At 38.8% G+C, this 21,893-nt stretch overlaps 1 protein-coding gene across 11 annotated transcripts in view; it reads left to right on the forward strand.

Annotated features, from left to right (window-relative positions):
• The window catches only part of DMD (dystrophin), a 2,236,915-nt gene that overhangs the window by 1,854,591 nt on the left and 360,431 nt on the right, over window positions 1–21,893 (forward strand). For all 11 annotated transcript variants that reach the window (XM_024988361.2, XM_024988358.2, XM_024988360.2 and 8 more), the window contains one exon: window positions 464–732. In XM_024988361.2, the coding sequence (XP_024844129.1) occupies window positions 464–732 (269 nt within the window). The remainder of the gene's footprint in view (window positions 1–463; window positions 733–21,893) is intronic.

A 21,893-nucleotide genomic window follows, 5' to 3' on the forward strand; every position in this document is an offset into this window, starting at 1 on the left:
GGACTCATAAAGCACCATGCATAAATCTGTTTGCACATTCATAAATAAACATTAAAAGAGATTAGCGATCACTTATTGAAACATTTAGTAAACAGCAAACAAAAGAGATTATCTGTGAGGAAGTTTATTGTCACAAAGACTATAATCTAATTTTCAATTTAAGAGCCTTCTTTCCTGCAGTAAATTTGAGCTTGTGGTGTGCATCCTAACATCTTGCTACTCAGTAGCTTAAATGAATCTTGGATTATCTGATTGATATAAAGTAGAACAGATTCACTCAGGAAGACACGACTTCAGATGTGCCAAACTCCAAAGTAGAAAAGAGCCCTTAATCAGAAGGTTGCCCTGTTGTGAAACTTTTCTCTTTCTTTTTGCCAGTATGACCTTTTCAGCAAGGTTATTTTTTTTTTTTTTAAACACAAAAACGAATGTGGCCTAAAACCTTGTCGTATTACCAATTTAGAGCTGCCGCCTGAGGAGAAAGCCCAGAATGTCACACGACTCCTACGAAAGCAGGCTGAGGAGGTCAACACAGAGTGGGAAAAATTGAACCTACACTCGGCTGACTGGCAGAGAAAAATAGACGAGGCCCTCGAAAGACTCCAAGAACTGCAGGAGGCCACGGACGAGCTGGACCTCAAACTGCGCCAAGCTGAGGTGATCAAGGGATCATGGCAGCCCGTGGGCGATCTTCTCATTGACTCCCTCCAGGATCACCTCGAGAAAGTCAAGGTACGGTCTACTCCTTGGCCTCAGCACCCTTTGAGAGATTCAAAGGAGGTTCTAATCTGAACTCTGGTGCAATATTTTCTTCTCACAAAGTTAAAAATGGGGCCCTTATGTATTTGAATGCTTTCACAAATTCAGAGTCTTGTGGCTCATGGCTGGGTGTGGGGGAGGTGGCCCGGAGAATTTGAACAAACTTTTTGGCCAACCCAGTATTTTCTCAATGAGAAGAGAGTGATCTAATCATCTGCCTGTCTTCAGTAATAGAAAATGAAATATTAAGTTACAGGGCAAAAAAAAATCTTTTTGATTTTGCTCTGAGGAAATTCATTTAAGTGTACTAAAGTGGTCTGAATTACGCATGGGTGTCTTGAGTGCGTGTGTGTGTGTATGTGTGTATTTTTGGTTCTTAGTATCAGAGAAGAGAAAAATACAATATCTAGTCAGTAGCCAGGAGTCTAGGTTTTGGCCTTTTTGCTAACTGAATTATATGACTTGAGTGAGTTATGGTACTGTGAACTGAGACCATTAATTCTGCCCTTCCATTAAAAGGCATTGTATAGAATACAATTTTTGCATTGTATTAGTCCACTGCAGGGATTAGGAAATATCACTCTATATTTGGAATAGTGTCTATGAGACCAAAGTTACATTCCCATATGACACAAAGATGATAAATACATTTACAAAGAAAGAATATACATATTTAGGAGTATCATTTTGAAAAGTAGCAACTTGAAACATATTTTGTCTGTTTATCTAGTGTCAAAACCAACACATCCCCCCAGGTTCAAATGCAAAAGAAGTGAAATCCTCACCTGAACTTGGCACATTTGGCAGCCCCCTCATTCTGGAAGATCTCTTCTCCCTTGGCTTTCATGGCACTGTTGCCTCCACATCCTTCTTCTTCCTTCATTTTCCTCAATTCTGAAACTCTCCCCACCCTTCAGGTGTTGATATGCCCAAGTTTCTAATCTGAGCTCAGTTCTCTTTTTATTCTATAAAAACCTTAGCTCATGTGCTAAGTCACTTCAGTCATGTCTGACTCTTTGTAACCCTATGGACTGTAGCCCACCAGGCTCCTCTGCCCATGGGACTCTCCAGACAAGAATACTGGAGTGGGTTGCCATTTCCTCCTCCAGGTCAGTTCTCTTCTTTTTGGATAAATGCTCCCGGTTTGAAATGGAGTGAATGGTGACAGATCTGAATTTCTAGTCCGAATCTCTTTTCTGGTCTGCTAACCCATATGCCATTCCATTCTGAAAGCAAATCCATTTGTTCTCTTGTTGGCCTATTCACCTATAAGTATCCCTTTTGACCTAGCTTTTCTTCTGTTTCCCATTTCAGTTAATGGATCGTAAACCAACAAGTTGCTCAGGCTAAAAACTTGAGGTCTATCCTTGAATCCTTCTGTGTTTTCATTAACTTCACTGATTGCTCATTTTGCCTCCGAATATCTCCTTTATGTTTTCTCTCCTCTTTTTCCCAGTGTCCCCTTCTAGTCCCAGCATCTGTTAATTCAGATAGCTATTATACATCCTTAAACCCCATTCCCCATCAGCATTCATGGTATATCACAGACACTACAGTTTAAATATTTGCTTAGTGAGTGAACAAATAAACAGTTTCCTTACTGATATTTCTGTTATCCATTCTCTTCCAATTCTAATCCAAACACTCTGCAGGAGACTGCCTGCCTGATGAAGAAGTCCAGCAAATGCCGAAGGCAGGTGACCCTGTTTCTTCCTAGCACTAGCATAGAAACCTGACTGTTGCTTCTGTTCTCTCTAGGTCATTCAGGACACTCTGACCATATCCCCCTTTTCCCATCTCTTTTCATAACTCTCTACCTTTGCAAATGCTCTCCCCTCTGCCTGGTCAGCCCAACTTATCTGCCTGGTGAACTTTCACTCAGCTCAACTCCAATGGCTCCAGGCCCATCTTTCACCCCCACCTCCCATCAAGCAGAAGAAACTGCTCTTAATTCAGTGCTTCTATAGATCACCACACATGCTTAAATTGTTGCACTTAAACTTCACATACATTGTGGCCTTTTTGTTCTCCCATAGAAAGTAAGGGTCCTCAGAAAAAGGATCCTGCTGTACATCTGTGAATTCTGTTCCTAGTACACTGCCAGCAGCATATAAGAAATCTAATGTAGCTTATTTTATTCCTTCACTCAACAGTTGTTTATGAGCTACTGTAAAATGCACTATATATGTGTTCAGTTCAGTTCAGTCGCTCAGTCATGTCCGACTCTTTGCGACCCCATGAATCTCAGCATGCCAGGCCTCCCTGTCCATCACCAACTCCCGGAGTTCACTCAAACTCACATCCATCGAGTCGGTGATGCCATCCATCCATCTCATCCTCTGTCGTCCCCTTCTCCTCCTGCCCCCAATCCCTCCCAGCATCAGAGTCTTTTCCAATGAGTCAACTCTTCACGTGAGGTGGCCAAAGTGTTATAAATGGAACAGGCTTGGTCTTTGTCCTTATGAAGCCTACAGTCTAATGTGGAATTGAAAAGCTCTTCATTAAAATAGTAGGTGAAGATATCAAGGGAGATTAAAAATTTGACTTGATAACTCCCAAAATATCTTCCCTAACATTCTATGACCCCAGGTCTAACTTTTAAAGCAATGGTTAACAATTCTGTGTACATAAAAATTAAAATAATTTTTAATTTTAATAATAATTTTTAATTTTAATAATAATGTTTTGAAATATATTACCTATTCAGCATTAAAAAATATTATTTTTATCCCAAAATATAGGAACTAAATTCTTTTTTTATTAATTAACTCATTTATTTTACTTTACAATATTGTATTGGTTTTGCCATACATTGACTTGAATCCGCCATGAGTGTACATGTGTTCCCCATCCTGAATACCCCTCCCACCTCCCTAGGAATTAAATTCTTAAAAATTTCCCCCCAAATGGCAAATTAACTTAAAAGAATGTCCCAAAGGAAATAAATTAGTTCATAAATCAAGTGGCTAACTATATAGGCTTTTGAGCAGACTTAAAGGATTCATTTTGAGTCATATGGGTCACACAGGAGCATTAGTAAGATAATGAATATAGATGGAGAATGGATACAGCATGACTTAATAACAAAAACTAACTAAAAATAGAACAGCTCATATATCAACTGGCCCTGACCCAACCCTATTTGCAGTTTTCTTTTCAATTCCCCTGTCTCATCTGTTCTTGATCCTAAGACTAACTTCATTTCCCATACCCTGATTGGTAAGCCTCCTCACTCCCATCTCAGTAATAACAAAACATGTATACACTGAATGCTGCTTTAAAAAGAGCTTATATGTAACAACACTTCTTTCTCAGACACCAATACACTAAACTTACAGTACCTGATCATAATATGTATTTACTGGTCATAACAGATGGGATTATCTTGGTTTCTAAACCAGTATTCCATAAATATTTTATGCCTATCTTAAAATTATAGATGATATAAGTTTATATATATTTATTTCCCTTCAGAAGTTGCTCTTCATTCCACAGTGGAAATAAACACCAGCTTTTTTCTGTTGCATCTCAACAATACCAGCTTTAAAACTTTGGTCGTGGTAGTTTATCAGGAGTGAATTTTATTAACTAAAACTTAGTTTGAAAAGCAGCAGAAGAGTACTTAAGACCACACTTCCTATTTTTCTACTCAGCAATTTAAGCCCTTAAATTTAAGCCCTCAGAGGCTCCACGCTGTAGGGAATGTGGAACGGATAGCTAGGCTGGTAGCCAGAACATTTTATGTATCCATCTCAGTTTGTTTTCATCACCCTTAGTGACTCTCTCATAATATCCGCCTCCATTCAGCTCTCATTTGTTAAAGAAGTTGTTATTCAAGTCACTATGGAATGTGTGTTTCTGTGGGATTTAGCATTACATCATTTCATTAGCAAATGTGATTTTAGAATTTGGAGAATGGATAAGACAACAACTAAGTCTTAGAACCCTATGGACATGGCATTATTACTAGTCATCATCTTTAGGACAGTGTATATACAATAAGAGAAAGGAACATAATGTTAATATTGACTATTTAGCTCACTAAGAGAATCTCAGCCTTCCAAATATAGCTGCCATAGAAATAACCACTAGAATAAAATTTAAATTTTAAATGCTTCTTTATTTTTAAAATTCATGATTCATACTGCTTATCAAATATTTTAAGGACAGAATCATGATTTCTCATTTTACTGGAAATAACACCAATGTTTATGTGACTATGCAAATATTCTTACTTTCTCTGTAGTCACGGGGAATGAGAATAACTCCTTGAATCGCTAGGTGTGCTACATATACCTATAAGTGGAAAACATGTAGGTTTTAATAGAATAGAACAACTTTTGAATCTAAAGTCTACTTATGACATCTTTGTTCTTAAGAATAATTCCTGTGTGAAAAACTTTGTGCAAGTTGTTGTTTTTCTATGTTGTCTCTTTGTTTTAACCTACCATGGTTTCATGACACTGACTGGTATGTCAGTCTTGAGCCAGAAACGTTTCACTGCCTTTAGTTTGCCAATTGACTTGAAACAGTTTTTCACACACTATAGTTAGACTCTCCCAGGCTGCCATCTTGGAATACACAGATTTCTCATACCCTTGTAGTTATGTATTTTACATGTTTTTTTTTTTTTTCACTCAGACTTTCAACTTATATTTCTTATTATGAACATTCAAGTACAGGGATTCTGTGAGATTTTCCTTGGAGTTCTTACAATGAAATATTTTAGTTGGACCTTTTTGTAATTATAATTGAGAATAATGATATTATGCATGTAGTAGAACAGAGATAATGATGAAGCCACCATGCCATCCTGACTTATTTTAATTTTCAACATTCCCATCTAAAAATTTAAGAAGAAAACTGGTAAGTGCTCTCTTCAGGCTACCTGTGGCATGGTTTATCTGAGAAATTTGTCAGAGAAATGCTATCTCAGAATTTGACACTGAGAAAACCAAGTATGTTTCCTCCTGGTAGGTAATGTGAAATGTGATGTAACACATTAGAATTTCATCTTCACTTTAGAAGCAAGATTTCAGCTATGTTCATGTAACTCTCTCCTCCCTTATTGCTTTTTAAATTTTAACCCTGATATTTTATTATTCATCAATTTTGTTGTATTTGTCATTTATCTGAGCCAACTTTAAATCCTTTCTTATATATGAGTTTTATAGAGAAAGTTTCTAACCCTTTGTTACAGAGATAGGAGGTGCATGGCCAGGCAGAACCAAACTGGTTCACAATATGTAAGCGCTCCCCACTCTGAATAAAGGAAGGATATTTCCATAATGAATAAGATGTACTACCTGTAGTAGGAAAAGGAAAGCTTACTAATATTTTGTTAATTGCTCTTAACAACTGTCAATTGCTATGGGCTAGAAGTAACAGAGCAATTCTCTGTGGAGGCCTTTGTTGTTGCTTTTATATGAGCGCTATACATATTAATGTAAGCTGTTGGAGAAGAAAACACAGAAACAGTATAATCCTTTATAAATCTGGGTTAAATATGGAACTAATGCCTGTCATATGGAGTAACCAGGGTTTTATCTAGTTTTCAAACCATACAATTCTGATGTTTAAAAGCGTATGATTTGGCCTTTACTATCTGGGAGTATATCTATGAGAAGGCATATTATAGGAAACTCTCACTTAAATACTTTCAGAAGTCGAGGTTTTTTTTTTTTTTTTTCAGTATTTTTAAATAGAAGGATCATTGTTGGCCTTACTAGAGCTTAGAGACTAAAGGAGGAATTTAATCATATTAAATTTCCTAACCACATTATTTGTTCAATGTAAAATTAAGTGCAAGTTAGTGTTGCCAGGAGAGCTTATTACTTAATTCCCATGTATTTGCTCTCATTTCCTGCTCTGTTTATAAAATTAAAAGCAAATTACTGAGGACAGCAACGTCAAATCATGTTCCTTTACCCAAGGCATCAGACTTTAGGTATAGTGCTGTGTGTGTTTTTAAAGCCCCTACCTTGGTTTAGGCAAATAGAACCTTGGTTTATCATGCTATTCCCATCCTGCCTTTGAAATATCTGAAAAGGCAGCACAGAGTAATTGTTTCAGACATCTGCTTAGCATACTTTGAAGTGCATATAAGTTCTTTTGCAGTTTCATTTGAACCCCAGCTGTCTTCACCAAAGTCTATAATCAATCTGAATTAAGTTGCCCTACTTCCCCTAATAAGTCTCTTATTAAGTTCTGCATCAGCCTCTTAGGGAGACTTAAAAGCTAATTCATGTAGAATTGCCATTTTCTACTAATTCATTTGTCAGCTCTCCAAATTCCAAGGAAAACAATTGTGAAGACTATTAATTTGGCTCTTCATAAACAACTTACGTAAGTGTAGTATACATTGGAACCAGGCAAATGATTTAAAACAGTGGGTGGGAGGAAATAAGTTGATGACATTCAATGCGGCTTTCTTTTTGACTGTTTCGAGATGCCCTCCGCATTCAAAGCACAAAGCCATTTATTTAATAAGAGAAACATCCTTCTGCTTTTTACTTTCATAAATAAGATAATTACTGAGTGAACTTTGCTTAAAGATAGGAAAAGGCTTTCAAACAGTTGGAAAAGGAACATGTTCTTTTTATTATGGAACTTATTTTAATTTGGGCTTCTTTGTATTCCTTTGATGGACTGTGATAAAAGCAGCAGTCAGAATTGGTTGCCATTGTGACTGCATTAAATCAGAGTTGTACAGCTCTTCTGGTCATGGAATATTTAGGAGAACATGGCTAATCAAAATGTTCAGCTAATGAGCTCATCTGACATTATTCTACTAAAGAAGTATTTAATTAGATAATAAAAATTCCTCCAAAGAGTATCATCCTTCCTACTATTTGAAAACAGCCATATCAAAAAACTGATCCTTTAATATGCCACTCCTGTTTACTAAGGGTTTATTACAGAAGCTTTGTTTGTGGCTGGAAGTAATTACAAACACTCTTCCTCAAGAGTCTTGGGAAATAAAAGACTGTTCAAAACAAAAACTTAAGTAACATAGTATCAGCATTAGCGGATCTAAAGACTCAATGATTCATTCACTTATGGTATGGTTAAACCTGTACCCAGAGAAATCTGATCTCATTACAGAGTGTGAATGTTTATTTTGTGAATAAAATGTCCTTGGAGTTATATTAATGGCATCTTAGTTTTCCTGAGAATATAATTATTTAGCACCAAGCTGAGGGAACAAGAATTTTTTTTTAGTTTGTGTGTATGTGTGCATGTAACACATCAACTTGAAACAGTTTTAGATTGAGTTAGTTATTTAACTAAAATTCCATATTTCCTTCGAAGGTGGATATACACAGTCAATATGGATTTTTAGTCTCCTTTGACATCTACCAAAGTAGTAACAAGTTTAAAATTCGAAATCATGCTACTCTCCTACCAGAAGCACAAGGAATGACTTAAGAACAAATAACCCATGGAGTCAGCACCTACTGTATTCCCATCATGCCTTACAATTACAATTTTTAAAATTAAACAGCTGACGTGATGCCAATATTATGCCCCCTTACCTTAACCAAGTTCAGTGATGGCATCGAGCTGGTTCTTGGTTAATCAGTTTTCTGGGTATTGTGGGAACACATGTGCCTATGATACTAAAGGAACACTTAATGGGGACTAAGAAAAGTAAACTTTTTCATAATAAGATATATTCACACTAAAATTATATTTTTAGTTATAGTTAACAATTGCTATAGATTTTTCTATCAACCAAACTTGCCAAAAGCAGTGCTTCTCAAGCTTTTCTGCTTCAGTTCTCTGAATGGCTGAGGATATAAAACCAGATATCTTCCCCTTCCATCTGCTTGCTTCCTTTTTCCATGAGCATAAAATTTCTTTGATGTTTTTTATTTTTAAAATCTCATTTCAATTCTGTGGTCTTCTCCAAAATGGATTTGTTGTGTTTTAATGTAAAGATGTTTTACTCCAACATACTATGTAAAATGAATCCTCCAGTATATTCACCTGTGGGTTGTTTATTCGCTAAGTTGTGTCCAAATCTTTGGGACCCTATGGACTATAGCCCTCCAGGCTCCTCTGTCCATGGGATTCTCCAGGCAAGACTACTGGAGTGGGAAGCATTGCCTTTTCCAGAGGATCTTTCCAACCCAGGGATCAAATTCAGGTCTCCTGTATCAGCAGGCAGATTCTTTACCACTCTACCACCAGGGAAGCTCCTCACCTATGGGTATGAAAGCATAATTTGAGAAGAATGATAGGAAAAATTGCCCAGTTTGTGACAGCTTCATCTTTTTCCAACAGCTTCTTTCATTTATGTACACATACACAAAGGGTAGATCCTTCCCATTTCAGATATATGGTTTGTATTTTCGTCTGATCTTTATGATTCAAAAGGTCCATGACATATAGCTCTTTGTGATTTTAAACATACATTCTTTGAGTCTTTTGTACAGCAGTCACTTAACTAATAATTTAATTGGTTGTTATAGGTCAGGTTCCCTGGAAGCAGACCCTAAGAACAGGGGTCTGGTGCCAGGTCCTGCCCCGGCTGATCCAGGGAGTTTGAAGCAGGACGGTGTCGGCGAGGATCAGGATACGATAGTTTCAATTAGATATTAATTAAAGATGTAAAGAGTAATAGAATGAGGATAGCTCAGTAGGAAAATTCAGTGGAGAAAAGAGGCTGAGTAGCTTGGTTTACACGGGAGACCAATAAAACTTCAAGACAAGAAGCTTGCACCACTTACGTAGGCCACAGGCGTCCTTCCATTCTCCCGAAGGAGAGGAGACACTGAGGCCTCCCCGGTCGGATCTTAGAAGCCCAGGCATAATTAGTAAGCATGGCGGGTTCCGCGCTCCAGATGGAGACTCAGCCAGAATTTGAGAGAGAGAGCGACATGGGGAGACCAGTATTTTGAGAAACTGATCCCAATTCTTTATTTTCCATGGTCTACTTTTATACACTGAGATGTTATGCAAAAGTCACGCGGGGTCAGCAGTCCTGACTTTTATCAAAGTCAGGTGCTTCATACAAATATATACAGAGGTCTTAGGGGTGTTACATCATCTTCTGGCCAGGGGGCCTGCTGACAATTTATGACCCTCTCCTTGTGACAGTGGTCAGTCAACCAGGACACTTATTTCTCCAGGGGTGATTATTCTTAAAACAGACGCCACCCAAATAAAGTTACATTCCTATAGGGTGAGGGTATAGTGGGTTTTAGTTAAGGAAAGAATTTACTTAGTCTAAGGTCTAACATGATTTATATCAAAGGTTAATACTTATTTCTTCTATATATTCATTAATGTGTGTAAGGGCAGGGGATGTGGAGACTTAGCAACAAACATTGGCTCAACAAATGAAAAACCCTTCACCAATACAATTTCTAATCATCCCATTATACTTATACTAATGGTCTTCTAACTTTTCTAAGGAACCTGTTTTTTGAAGGTTTAAAGCATCTCATGCCTCTCATGGTTGGGAGGCTGTGAGCAATCACATGTGGCCGGACAAGCCTGTCAGGCAGGCTAGAGAACCTTCAGAGGAGTTTGTAGGTTAAAACACTCTTGTCATGCCCAGGAGTTTTTATTAACTGGAGCTCTAAGTTAACTCCTTCTCTGAAAGAGGTGGTGGGGGACAGCCTCCGTAAAGTCAGAGGTGTAGGTGAGAGCACAAAGTAGTAAGGTAGGCAGGCTCTGGTTATGGGGGTAGATGCTCGAGGATTTCCAGGGGGACTCCTGAGGCTCGATCCCGCCTTTGCGTATGTCGAGCCTCCTTCCTCATGACCTTTGCCACGGGCCGAGTGCCTCACTCTGGCCCCCAACAGTCTGGGTGCACAGGATTTGTAGATGGTCAGCTTTCAGGAGAAGCCTGTGTAGGAGTTAGGAAAGCATCACTAGGGAGACGAAAGAGCTGATCAAGCATATCATCTCAGGCAAAATCTAGCTTTATGTCTTGATTCAAATGGAGAAAGCTCTGGAGTAGAAGCACCCAGCAGAGTTGTCCTTTTGTACCCCAGCCAGCCATTGGCTGTGGCCAGCAGTATGCTAGTGAGCATTTATCAGCTAGCTCTGAGGTGGAGCGAACACTGATTTTTAGTGTTTTCCAGTTGTCAGGGTATAAATACTCCTGCCATGACTGATTCAAGCTACCAGCGTGATCTTACCGAACACAGACTTGGGAAGAAACGCACACAATTGACTCTTGGGCTCTGCTCCAGCCCACCACTGGCTGTGGCCCACCCCTAGAGACTTGAGTCACCTCCCAGGCTGGGAATGTGTGTTGTCTCCTGAGATAGGGGCTCCAATCAGCAGAGATGACCTTTCTGAAGAAGAGAGGCAGCCATGAAACATTAGTAGCCAACAATCACAACTGGAGGATGGATGTCCAAGCCAGGAAAAGTGTCCGTTATAGACAATAAGCAAACTTAGTAATCCATTCAGCATCTGTCTTTCAACATGGCCTTTTCAGTGCTACTTTCTCTTATACATGCAGTAATTCTTTAGAGGTGATGAAAATTGTGTTTATGAAAAATCCACCCTCCCCCCTGTGCAACCTACCACCTAGGGATTGGGTTGGCCAAAAAGTTTGTCCTTCCCACACGTGGCCCCCTCCCCCATTCCATTTAGATGTTACCAAAAAACCTAAACTTTTTGGTTAACCTAATATTTACTGAGGTTGGTAACAATAGAGAAGAGTTCACAGAAATGTCTGAGAAAGTGGTGATTATCAGTAAAGAAAATGGCTTTGTAAGCAACCTTGGCTTTATAGGTACATAATCTCTAAGTGTCTGTGTTGATCAGATATTTGTGACCATTGAGAATCCTAGGTATTTAGACACAGTCATTGAGAATGTCAGTAATTTTCCATGGCCATGACTCTCACCTTAGCATGCAACGGAATCACCTAGAGAGTTGGTGGAAACCCAGATTGGTGAAGCCTTTCCCCACAGTTTCTGGTTGAGGAGGCCTGGAGCTGAGTTAAAGATCTGCATCACCAGTTCTGAGGTGATTGCGGTGCTGCTGTTCCAGGGATACTGTGAGAGCCATCATTCCATAGGAAAACCATGGTCTACATGTATAAATACATATATTGTTTATTGTTAGTAATTCTCCAATTATAAGTAATGAACATATCATCTGTTATTTCTTTTGAATCTCAGAGCATCCAGAACATTTTAAAATGAATGCAGGCACATGGCCTCCTGTGAGAGTGATTGATGGTTAGGGAGGGAGCAGAATTTCCCTCTAAAACCTTGAAGTGAATAATGGCCTACTCTTTCCAAATCTGTCTCGTACAAGACATTCGCTGTTATTTATTCCAGTGTTCTTATTGGTATTTTAATGACACTCATACAAGTTTTGAGTTGATTCAGATGACTTAGAATTCAACTTGGCTTCGCACTCTTAATACTTTAAGATATTTAATCACAGAATATTCACTTTGTTTAAATGTTATGTTTACCAATAATAACAATTAAATTTTAAAATACTCCTTATAATTTTCTGCCAAACATACTGATGATAAGCAAGTACTTTACAGAATTGCTGAAATTGAGGACATTAGGAATATTTGAGGCCATTCAATGTTTTAAAATTAAAACCTGCTTGCTCAATGTGAATAGCTGATCACTTATTCAGGGATTACTGCATTTTCTAATTTAGCTCATCAACCCACTGAGGCTCTGTGTTCATGATGGGAGGGTGTATGTTTGTGTGTAGAAATGGAAATGGATATGGGCTGAAACTGGAAGAAAGTAGGATATAGTCTTAACTGCAGTAATTAGGGAAGAGGGTTTTTTTTCCCCCAAAGGTGATGCATAATCACTCTATTAAATGCCTATGAAAGAATTTATGATTTTGGTATAGGGTGAGTGGTATATGTGATGAAAATTATGGGCAAAATATAATAGAAACAAATGTGTGAAAGTATGCATTAACATTAAGTTAGCAATATTTAAAATAGGCCTTCCCCTTTATTCTGAAATCTGGGGGGGTTAGGGGATGGAAATAAAGGAAATTTTGCATTGAAAGTAATTTGATTAATGTTTAATATAAAATTGAAATAGCTGTGTATAAACCCACTCAAATCAAGTATACATTAAATAATTGAGTTAACCGAATTACGCAGAATAAGGGCACATTGATTTTCAATGTTTTTGAAAATTGGTCCACATATCACTGTTATGTTTTTGTTTGTAAACTTCAATATTTATTAAATTTCCACAGTGTGTTCAGCCCTAAAATGTCAAACTCTCTTAACCAGAATGAGGCTAGAGAATTCTAGCACTAAGATAGATTTCTTCTCCTTTTAAAGAATTGATTTTTATGGTGAAGTTTTTCTTTCCTTCATAAAGTTAAGAGCCTGCTGGTCCTATTTCAAAATACAGTTATTTTTAGAACACTTGTTCCCTGGGATTCCACATTATTATAGACTCAGTGGGCTCATTTGGAGCTTTTCCCTATCAAATATTCAAATTGTATCATCATGATCTTAACATGGCATTAAGCTACTTAGCAAAGAAAATGAAGTCAATTTATCAGCAATATGTGCTCAACTGTAGTAAGTAAATAGAAACTAAATGACAGGTAAGCCATATATGGGCTTCCCTGGTGGCTCAGACAGCAAAAGATCCACCTGTGATACAGGAGACCTGGGTTCAATTCCTGGGTTGGGAAGATCCCCTTGAAAAGGGAATGACTGCCCCCTCCAGTATTTTTGCTTGGAGAATCCCATGGACAGAGGAGCCTGGTGGACTAATGTCCATGTGGTTGCAAAGAGTAGCACACAACTGATCAACTAACACTTTCACTGTCACTTTCAAGCCAGTATACTGATGTGTTTTTTGAAGCAAACTATCAGTGACTTTCATCTTGTTTACTTATTTTCCTACTCAGAAAGCCTATTAACCCAATTTGGAGTCTTTACAAGGCGGTGAACCTAAATCTTATTCAGTTCAGTTCAGTTCAGTTCAGTTGCTCAGTCATGTCTGACTTTTTGCGACCCCATGAATCGCAGCACGCCAGGCCTCCCTGTCCATCACCAACTCCCGGAGTTCACTCAAACTCACGTCCATCGAGTCGGTGATGCCATCCAGCCATCTCATCCTCTGTCATCCCCTTAAATCTTATTAGGTCTCATTAAATAACACCCACAGAATTGCCCCATGGTTTCAGGCCCTCATCTGCCCAAGGACCAAGTGTAGGCCACATGAAACAACGTTTCACCTCCTTCCCCCACTGCCTGTTAGCCATTGCCCTCCAGTATTTCCAGCAGGGAAAGGCTAAAGTCACAAAAGAATGGTTCATTGTTTTCAACTTACACAAACCCCATACTACTCACACAAACCCCATACTACAAGAGTTATCCAATACAATGGTGACTTTTGTACATCCAATAAAGCATAAAATTATGGGAAGGGAGGTGGGAGGGGGGTTCAGGATGGGGAACATGTGTACACCCGTGGCAGATTCATGTTGATGTATGGCAAAACCAATACAATATTGTAAAGTTAAAAAAAATAATAATAATTTAAAAAAGAGGAAAAAAAGCATAAAATTAGAAGAAATATAAGCTAAACAAATGAGCAGAAGTTTGACTTAAAATATTACCTTTGGAGCCACACTGACATTTTGTTATAAAGGTTAAAGTAAGACGTTTCCAAGGTTGTCTCAGTGTAAAAATTGCCTGAAGGTTGGGGTAGAGTGCCCAGTGCAAGATGGGTCCTAAAGAAATCTGACACACTTTGACTTTCCAAAAAAATCTTGAATTTTTAGTGAAAAAGATTGTTTTTTTATTAAGATCTTTAACCCTCTTTTCAGCTGAAATAGTATTCTTTAGATAATCAATATAGCATCATTCCCACAGATTTTCAAGGATACTAAATCACATTTTTTTTTCTTTTGACCACACTGCACGACATTTAGTTCCCTGGCCAGGGATTGAACCTGTAACCCCCTGTGGTGGACACACACAGTCCATACCACTGGACTACCAGGGAAGTCCCCACACTCCCTTTTTGCAAAATGAAAAAGAAATCTATTACTATTAGAATATGGTGTCTTCATTGAATGCAAATCAAATATTTTAAAGGGTAGATTTGGCCCATGGCTTAATTTTTTTTTTAAATAACATTTGAGTCCATTGATTAGATAGCTTGACACTCAGACACATTTGTGTCAGTAGTAGTTTATTCATCATTCACATATACTTAAATGGACATTATCATGATAGTGGTGGTCATAACAGAACATAACGGGATATGAATTTAGTTCTTACCCAAAGATGTGATCAGAAAAATAAGAGCAATATCTTGAAAGTAAACTCCTCAAAGTATGATGAAATTAAAAATGAAGAACAAAGTAAACTCTTGACTCCACTTCATTAGCCAGATCTTTTACACACATATACATATATTGAGGTAAAAATAATAACCACTAATGTATCTGGAGGGAAAACATTGCTTAGAAGTAAATACATAAGACTTTCTTTTCTAGGAATATGATGAAATAAAGATGAACCATTATCAAAAATTTACCAATCTAATTTTTAAACATGCTGTCACATAGCTTTTAATGAAGAAAATCCATATTATGTTCATTTCTTTTGACCTGAAGTAGTGCAATCTCTTATTTTTGTGTTATTCCATTTGCAAGAAAGGCATTTTGGAAAGACTGAAAACATTAAATTCAGGAGCTACAATAATCTGAAAGTAAAACTAAAAAATTTTATAGAAGGGCATTTTACAATAATTTTCTACCCTCTTCCATTTGTTTTTTTATCTCAGCCCTTAGAAATGTTATATCCATCTCTGATTCAGTTCTGTTTTAGAATTTCTAAGCCAACAACAATATATTGAATGAAAAATCAGATCAGCAAAAATCCATTTTATTTCAATAGTGAGTATCTTTAATTTTATTTAAAATAAATGTGTCCCGTATAAAGTAAACTGGGTATAGTATATTGCACTGGTGATTTACAACCGTAGATTCCTCTGTTAATTATTATTCACACATGCAGAAGTAGCCTAATTTGTTTTAATGGGAAAAAAAGAATCTCTTGGGAACTACTATATACAATACCATATGTTGTCCTCCATTTTCTTGGTCAAAAATGCTGCATTTTGTAGCTATGGATACATTTTGGCTTGGGATTTGTTTCTTTATAAGCCTTTATAATAAGAGTCATCATTAAAATGAAATTGCATTCATTAGAGTTAAGCTGTGGAATCATAGAAACTTGGTCTATTTTGTGCACTGCTTGATGTCTAGTGCCTGGAACATTCCCTGGCATATAATGGCTGCTTAATAATATTTTTTGAATGAGTGAATAAACATCCACAAAAGCACAGGGCAAAATACTTTTTTCCTTTAACAATTGTTTTACAGATAACCTGCTCCCATTTGCCACCATCCTGCTTCTAGCGACTGTTACTTCATGCCCGAATCTTCCAGACACTCCATGTCAATTCTGTCTCCTTTCTGAAATGGCCACCAGCTTGCACTCACTCCTAAACTTGAGATTTTCCAATTGAACCTGCCTTCTTAGTACTTTTCAAGCCCTGTGACACAGCTTCTCATAACATGATTACATGGTTTTTAATAACCCACTAAATTGTCTCTCTGTGCTAATGATCATGAGTTCATTGAGAGTTCCATCTTCCAAGTGCATAGTAGATATATGTATATGTGTGTGTGTGCTCAGTTGTGTCCAACTCTTTGCAATCCCACGGACTGTAGCCCGCCAGATTCCTCTTTCCATGGAATTTTCCAGACAAGAATACTGGAGTGGGTTGCCATTTCCTACTCCAGGGGATCTTCCCAACCCAGGGATTAAACCCAAGTCCCCTGCATCTCCTGCAATGGCAGGTGGATTTTTTACCACTGTGCCACCTGGGAAGCCACAGATATATGCATAGTAGATATAAAAGAAGTGTTTTCATGTGAGTAGTAATTAAAATCTAACATAAAGGATTCTTGAGACTATGCCATTCCCCTTGGTAAAAACCTTCATTACTGCACTGCAAAAGTCAACTCATTCAAACCCATCACAATCTTTCTTTATTTGGCTGTGCTGGGTCTTAGTTGGAGCAGTCAGTATCTTTGATTTTCTTTGTGGCATGTGGGATCTTGCATTGTGGCATGTGAACTCTTAGTTGCAGCATGTGGGATCTAGTTCCCTGACCAGGGATCAAACCCAGGCCCCCTGCATTGGGAGCACAGAGTCATAGCCACTGGGCCACCAGGGAAGTCCCCCCACCACAATCTTGCTCAAAGAAAACCCCATGATTTTTCTTCCACAACTGCCCTGTAGTTTCATGCTTCAACTTATTACAGACTATTTGCACCTCTCCAGACACATTAAGGTTTCCTACCTCTTGCCATTTATTCCAGCTCCGAACAAAAAGCTTTCCTCCTCCCACCATTCTGCTTCTTCCTTTATGTTTCATATACCTATATCCCAATGTCTAGTTCAGGGAGCCCTTATAAAGCTACATGGTAGAGGGGTGAGGCAAGACAGGTTTTCCCCAGGGTAATATTAGAAGTTGGCCTGAAAGACTCAACTCCCCAAGAAATGATCTTAGTCTGTGGCTTTCTCATGGTTGAATGTATGACCCTCTGCTTTATAGAGTCCCCCTGATTTAGACCAAATAGGGCTCATGTGACTTGGCATATCCCGTGTTATGGGCCACAATCTGAATTGGTTGCAGATGGAGTAAAAGAAGGAGAAATAGACCCAACTTTCTCGTTCATCTTTATAACAGCTTTGGTGTGTCCATGTTACACTCCCCTTTCTATACAAGAGGAAATGCATGAGACATATTTGTCAGTGAACTTTTTCTTTACTTGAAAAATCCCAAAAATGAGAGGGAAGAGAGAGAGAGTTGGAGAAAGAAACAGATCATCCATAATCTCCCCTTCAGCATCTGTAATCTCATTCCCTACAAGTGCCTCTTTGGGTCAAGTAGAAGGTACTTCTTGCATCATAGAGGTCTCCAGCCCTGGGCCAGAGTTCACCACTTTTGGTGACGGGGTCCAGGTTGGATTTCAGCCCCCTGGTCTCCTTGGCTTGGCCACTGTATAACTCCAAATGGAGACCCTGGTTTGTAGCTCATCCTTTCCTGTATCAGTAGTTTTAAAGCTTTTATTCAATCTTACCAAAATGCCCTGCAGAAGGCTACATCACCACAAAAAGGACATATTTTCCTTAAGTATTAATTTATTTCTCCCCCTTTCCCCCACTTGCTTCATTTTTATGACAACTCCCTTTGATTGGTGCCAAAAATTTGAACATTACATTCTTGTTAGTGCATTAGAAAGCCTTCAGAAATTAGCATATGCTCCACCATAAAATAAAGTAATAGAGCCAGAGAATCTAGATATGGAATCTGAAGGATATAAGCAGGTTTCTCTTCTTTCACTTAGGAATTGACCTCAGCTTTCTATAGGAAACAGTGTTGATAAAGCAGTTTGAGAATAGCTGTTGATCTGAAGGCTTCGTGTCTAATTCTCTTGAATGTTCATTATTTAATAAAACTGTATTGAGGGATTGCCATGTACTAGGGACAGGCATGCCCTGGTGAAAAACAAACATAGAATTGCCTTAATGAAAGTTAGGGTCTTATGAATGGAGAGACCATGAATTAATAAATAGGCAAATAAATACGTACTTACCAATTGCCGTCAATGTCTAGAAGGAAGTAGAGTTCTGAGACTGAGAAAAATCGGGATGGGGGAGCCTGTCTTTAGATAGGGTAACGAAGGGTGGGCTGTCTTTCAAGGTCACAGGAACTGAGATCTGAAATAGCTGAATAGAAGCCAGCTAGGCAGAGGACAATGGCATCCCACTCCAGTACTCTTGCCTGGAAAATCCCATGGATGGAGGAGCCTGGTAGGCTGCAGTCCATGGGGTCGCTAAGAGTAGGACATGACCAAGCGACTTCACTTTCACTTTTCACTTTCATGCATTGGAGAAGGAAATGGCAACCCACTCCAGTGTTCTTGCCTGGAGAATCCCAGGGACGGGGGGCCTGGTGGGCTGCCGTCTATGGGGTCGCACAGGATCGGACACTAGTGAAGCGACTAAGCAGCAGCAGCAGCAGCAGGCTGAGGGCAGAGCTTCCTGGGTGGTTCAGTGGTAATGAATCTGCCTGCAGTGCAGGAGACCCGGGTTCAGTCCTTGGGTTGGGAAGATCCCCTGCAGGAGGGCATGGTAACCCACTCCAGCATTCTTACCTGGAGAATCCCATGGACAGAGATGCCTGGTGGGCTACAGTCCATGGGGTTGCAAAGAGTCAGACACGACTGAAGCAACTGAGCACACACAAGCATCCAGGCCGAGAGCAAATGGAAAACTCCAGGCTGAGGAAAGAGAATTCATGAAGGGTGTAAGTCAAGAATAAGCTTGGTGAGTTCTATGGATGCCGTAGCATCTTTTAAGTTATTGTGAAAAGTGTCAAATTCTCAGATCCACCGTGAACCTAATGAATTAACAATGCCAGAGTGGGAGCCTGCAATCCCTGTGTTAACAAGCCTGCCATGTGATTATGATGCTTGCTGTTGTTCGAGAAGCTCTACCTTAGACAGATATTTTAAGCTGTGAAGGGGAAGGGGAGAACAAGACAGCATCTCTATGCCAGGACAATGCAAGTGGTAAATGTGGGCACAGATCAGGAGCAGTTTTGGCTGGCAGAAATGTTGGCAAATTAAAAAAACCTGTTCAATGTAAAACTTTATCTAAAATAATGCCTGCATTTGAATATCAGTGTCCTCATGGATGGTGTTTTTGATGGCTTATGGATTATTACTTATTTTAAAATAAGTAAATAGATTTCATTCACTGACATTTTGCTTGATGTTTTGTTATATATAATTAAAATTGTCAGACAAAAAATGTTGGCATTCCTTCTGTTTCCTTAGCAGCCGAAGAATGTGGCCTGCTTCAATGATTTATTTATACTCATTAGAGACCTTTTTATTTTAATTGTGCGTATTTTACATTTAGCCTCTGTAAAGCACTCATGAACTACCTTTTTTGTTTGTTTTAATTGTGTCATTAGAAAGCTATGGAAAGCTTGAAATGTTTTTGTTTGGTTTTGGTTTGTTTGCTTCATTTTTCTATTAGAAAGAAATAATTAGCATCCAGAGTTAGGATTATAGGAACTAGTTTCTGAGGAAATTAACTCAAATGTATACCACTTGTTCTTATAGGCAGAAGTCTTTCCTTTGTGATCAATTCCGTTCTGTTCCTCATTTCCCATTAATATTTGTGAGGACAAAATGAACATACATATAAAAGAAAGAAGACAGACACTGTTAGTGTGATTAAGCTATAATTCAGCCTTTGAGAGTATTGGAGTTATAAGTTTCATAGTGAAGCCGTGTCCTGAAAGATGAAGAATTATGATGGCTGCAAATGAAGAAATGTTTTTTTTAAAAAAGAATTTCATGTTTGGGTGCACACTCTTTTCCAGTAATACAAAGAGAAACTAGAGATCATTTTTCAGAACAACATGATGATTCTGTATGGGCAAAAAATGGAACAGTCATTTACTATTCTTCTGGGGGGAAACCATAGTTAAAATATAACTGATAATTGCTCAGAAAATAAAAGCACCAGATTTTTTCATCCCTACAAACTTCATATTGTTTCCCTAAAATCGTTTTCTTTTTTTTTTTAATTTAACTACCCCAAGTCATCCTGATTATGCTACATCTAGCTCATTAGTTCTGAGTCTGTTTCATTCTTTATGTCCTTATTCACTTTGCTCATCCAAAGTGGTCATGTCCAAATATGAACACGTACAAGAATTGCCCTGAAAATGGAAAGCAAGGAAGACAATGAAAAAAAAAAAAAAAAAAACAGCATAATGCTTTGCCCTTGGGCTGCCACAATAAAAATTGATGCTGGAATGCAATGCAGTTGAATCTCTATTAAAAAGAATACATATTTCAGTGGCATACTTTACTGTCAAGAATGTCTCTACCAGAGGCAAAAGTGATCCTAATAGCAGAAGGAAGTCTCCTTCAGTCTGCAGACTAGACTAGCCCCTGTGTCTCAGCTCCACATAGTCCCTTCGTATTTGGCAGAACTTACAGAAAGGGTGATATGTCTCTGTTTTGTTGAAAATTGATGGAATAGCTAGTGGTGTTAGTAATGAGAATTCAAATCAGCAGTCTCTTGCCAAAGCAAAAAAGTATCTCCTGCCCAAAGTCCAAGGGTAAAAGGAGGTTGGGCAACTGGATGAAGTTAGTCTATGTAGTTGTTGTTGAGTCGCTCAGTCATGTCTGACTCTCTGTGACCCCCATGGACTTCAGCATGCCAGGCTTCCCTGTCCTTCACCAGCTCCCAGAGTTTGCTCAAACTCCTGTCCGTTGCGTCAGTGATGCCGTCCAACCATCTCATCTTCTGTCGCTCCCTTCTTCTCCTGCCTTCAATCTTTCCCGGTACTGAGGTCTTTTCCAATGAGTTTGCTCTTCGCATCAGGTCGCCAAAGTCTATGTGAAAGTGAAAGTAGCTCAGTCGTGTCCAACTCTTTGCAACCACATGGACTATACAGTCCATGGAATTCTCCAGGCCGGAATACTGGAGTGGATAGCCTTTCCCTTCTCAAGGGGATCTTCCCAACCCAGGGATCGAACCCAGATTTCCTGCATTGCAGGTAGATTCTTTACTAGCTGAGCCACAAGGGAAGCCCAAGAATACTGGAGTGGGCAGCCTATTCATTCTTCAGCAGATCTTCCCAACCCAGGAATCAAACCAGAGTCTGCTGCATTGCAGGAGGATTGTTTACCAACTGAGCTATCAGGGAAGCCCTTACTAGTGTTTTTTTTTTTCTTTTTTTTTTTGAAGAAATAGAATGGTGGCTTTTATTCTCAGGTAGTGGAGAGGGGAACACAGTATGCTCCTGCCTCAAGAACTGTGTCCCTAATGCAGGTATTCACAGTCAGGAGCAGTCAGGAGTCAGTGATGAGGAAACAAAGGTGATAGGATCTTGATTTCTTCCTCTTGCATCATTTCAAAGACAGTCATAAACTGGCATCAGTAACCCAGTAACTGCGTCTGGCAGTCTGGTGGCTCTGAGGCCTTCTTTCTGACATGTAACTACAAGGGGAAGGCTGTTGTAAAGGTAAATATCAGATAGAGGATG

Source organism: Bos taurus, chromosome X (genome assembly GCF_002263795.3).
Source record: "Bos taurus isolate L1 Dominette 01449 registration number 42190680 breed Hereford chromosome X, ARS-UCD2.0, whole genome shotgun sequence".
In the NCBI taxonomy this organism is placed as follows: Eukaryota; Metazoa; Chordata; class Mammalia; order Artiodactyla; family Bovidae; genus Bos; species Bos taurus.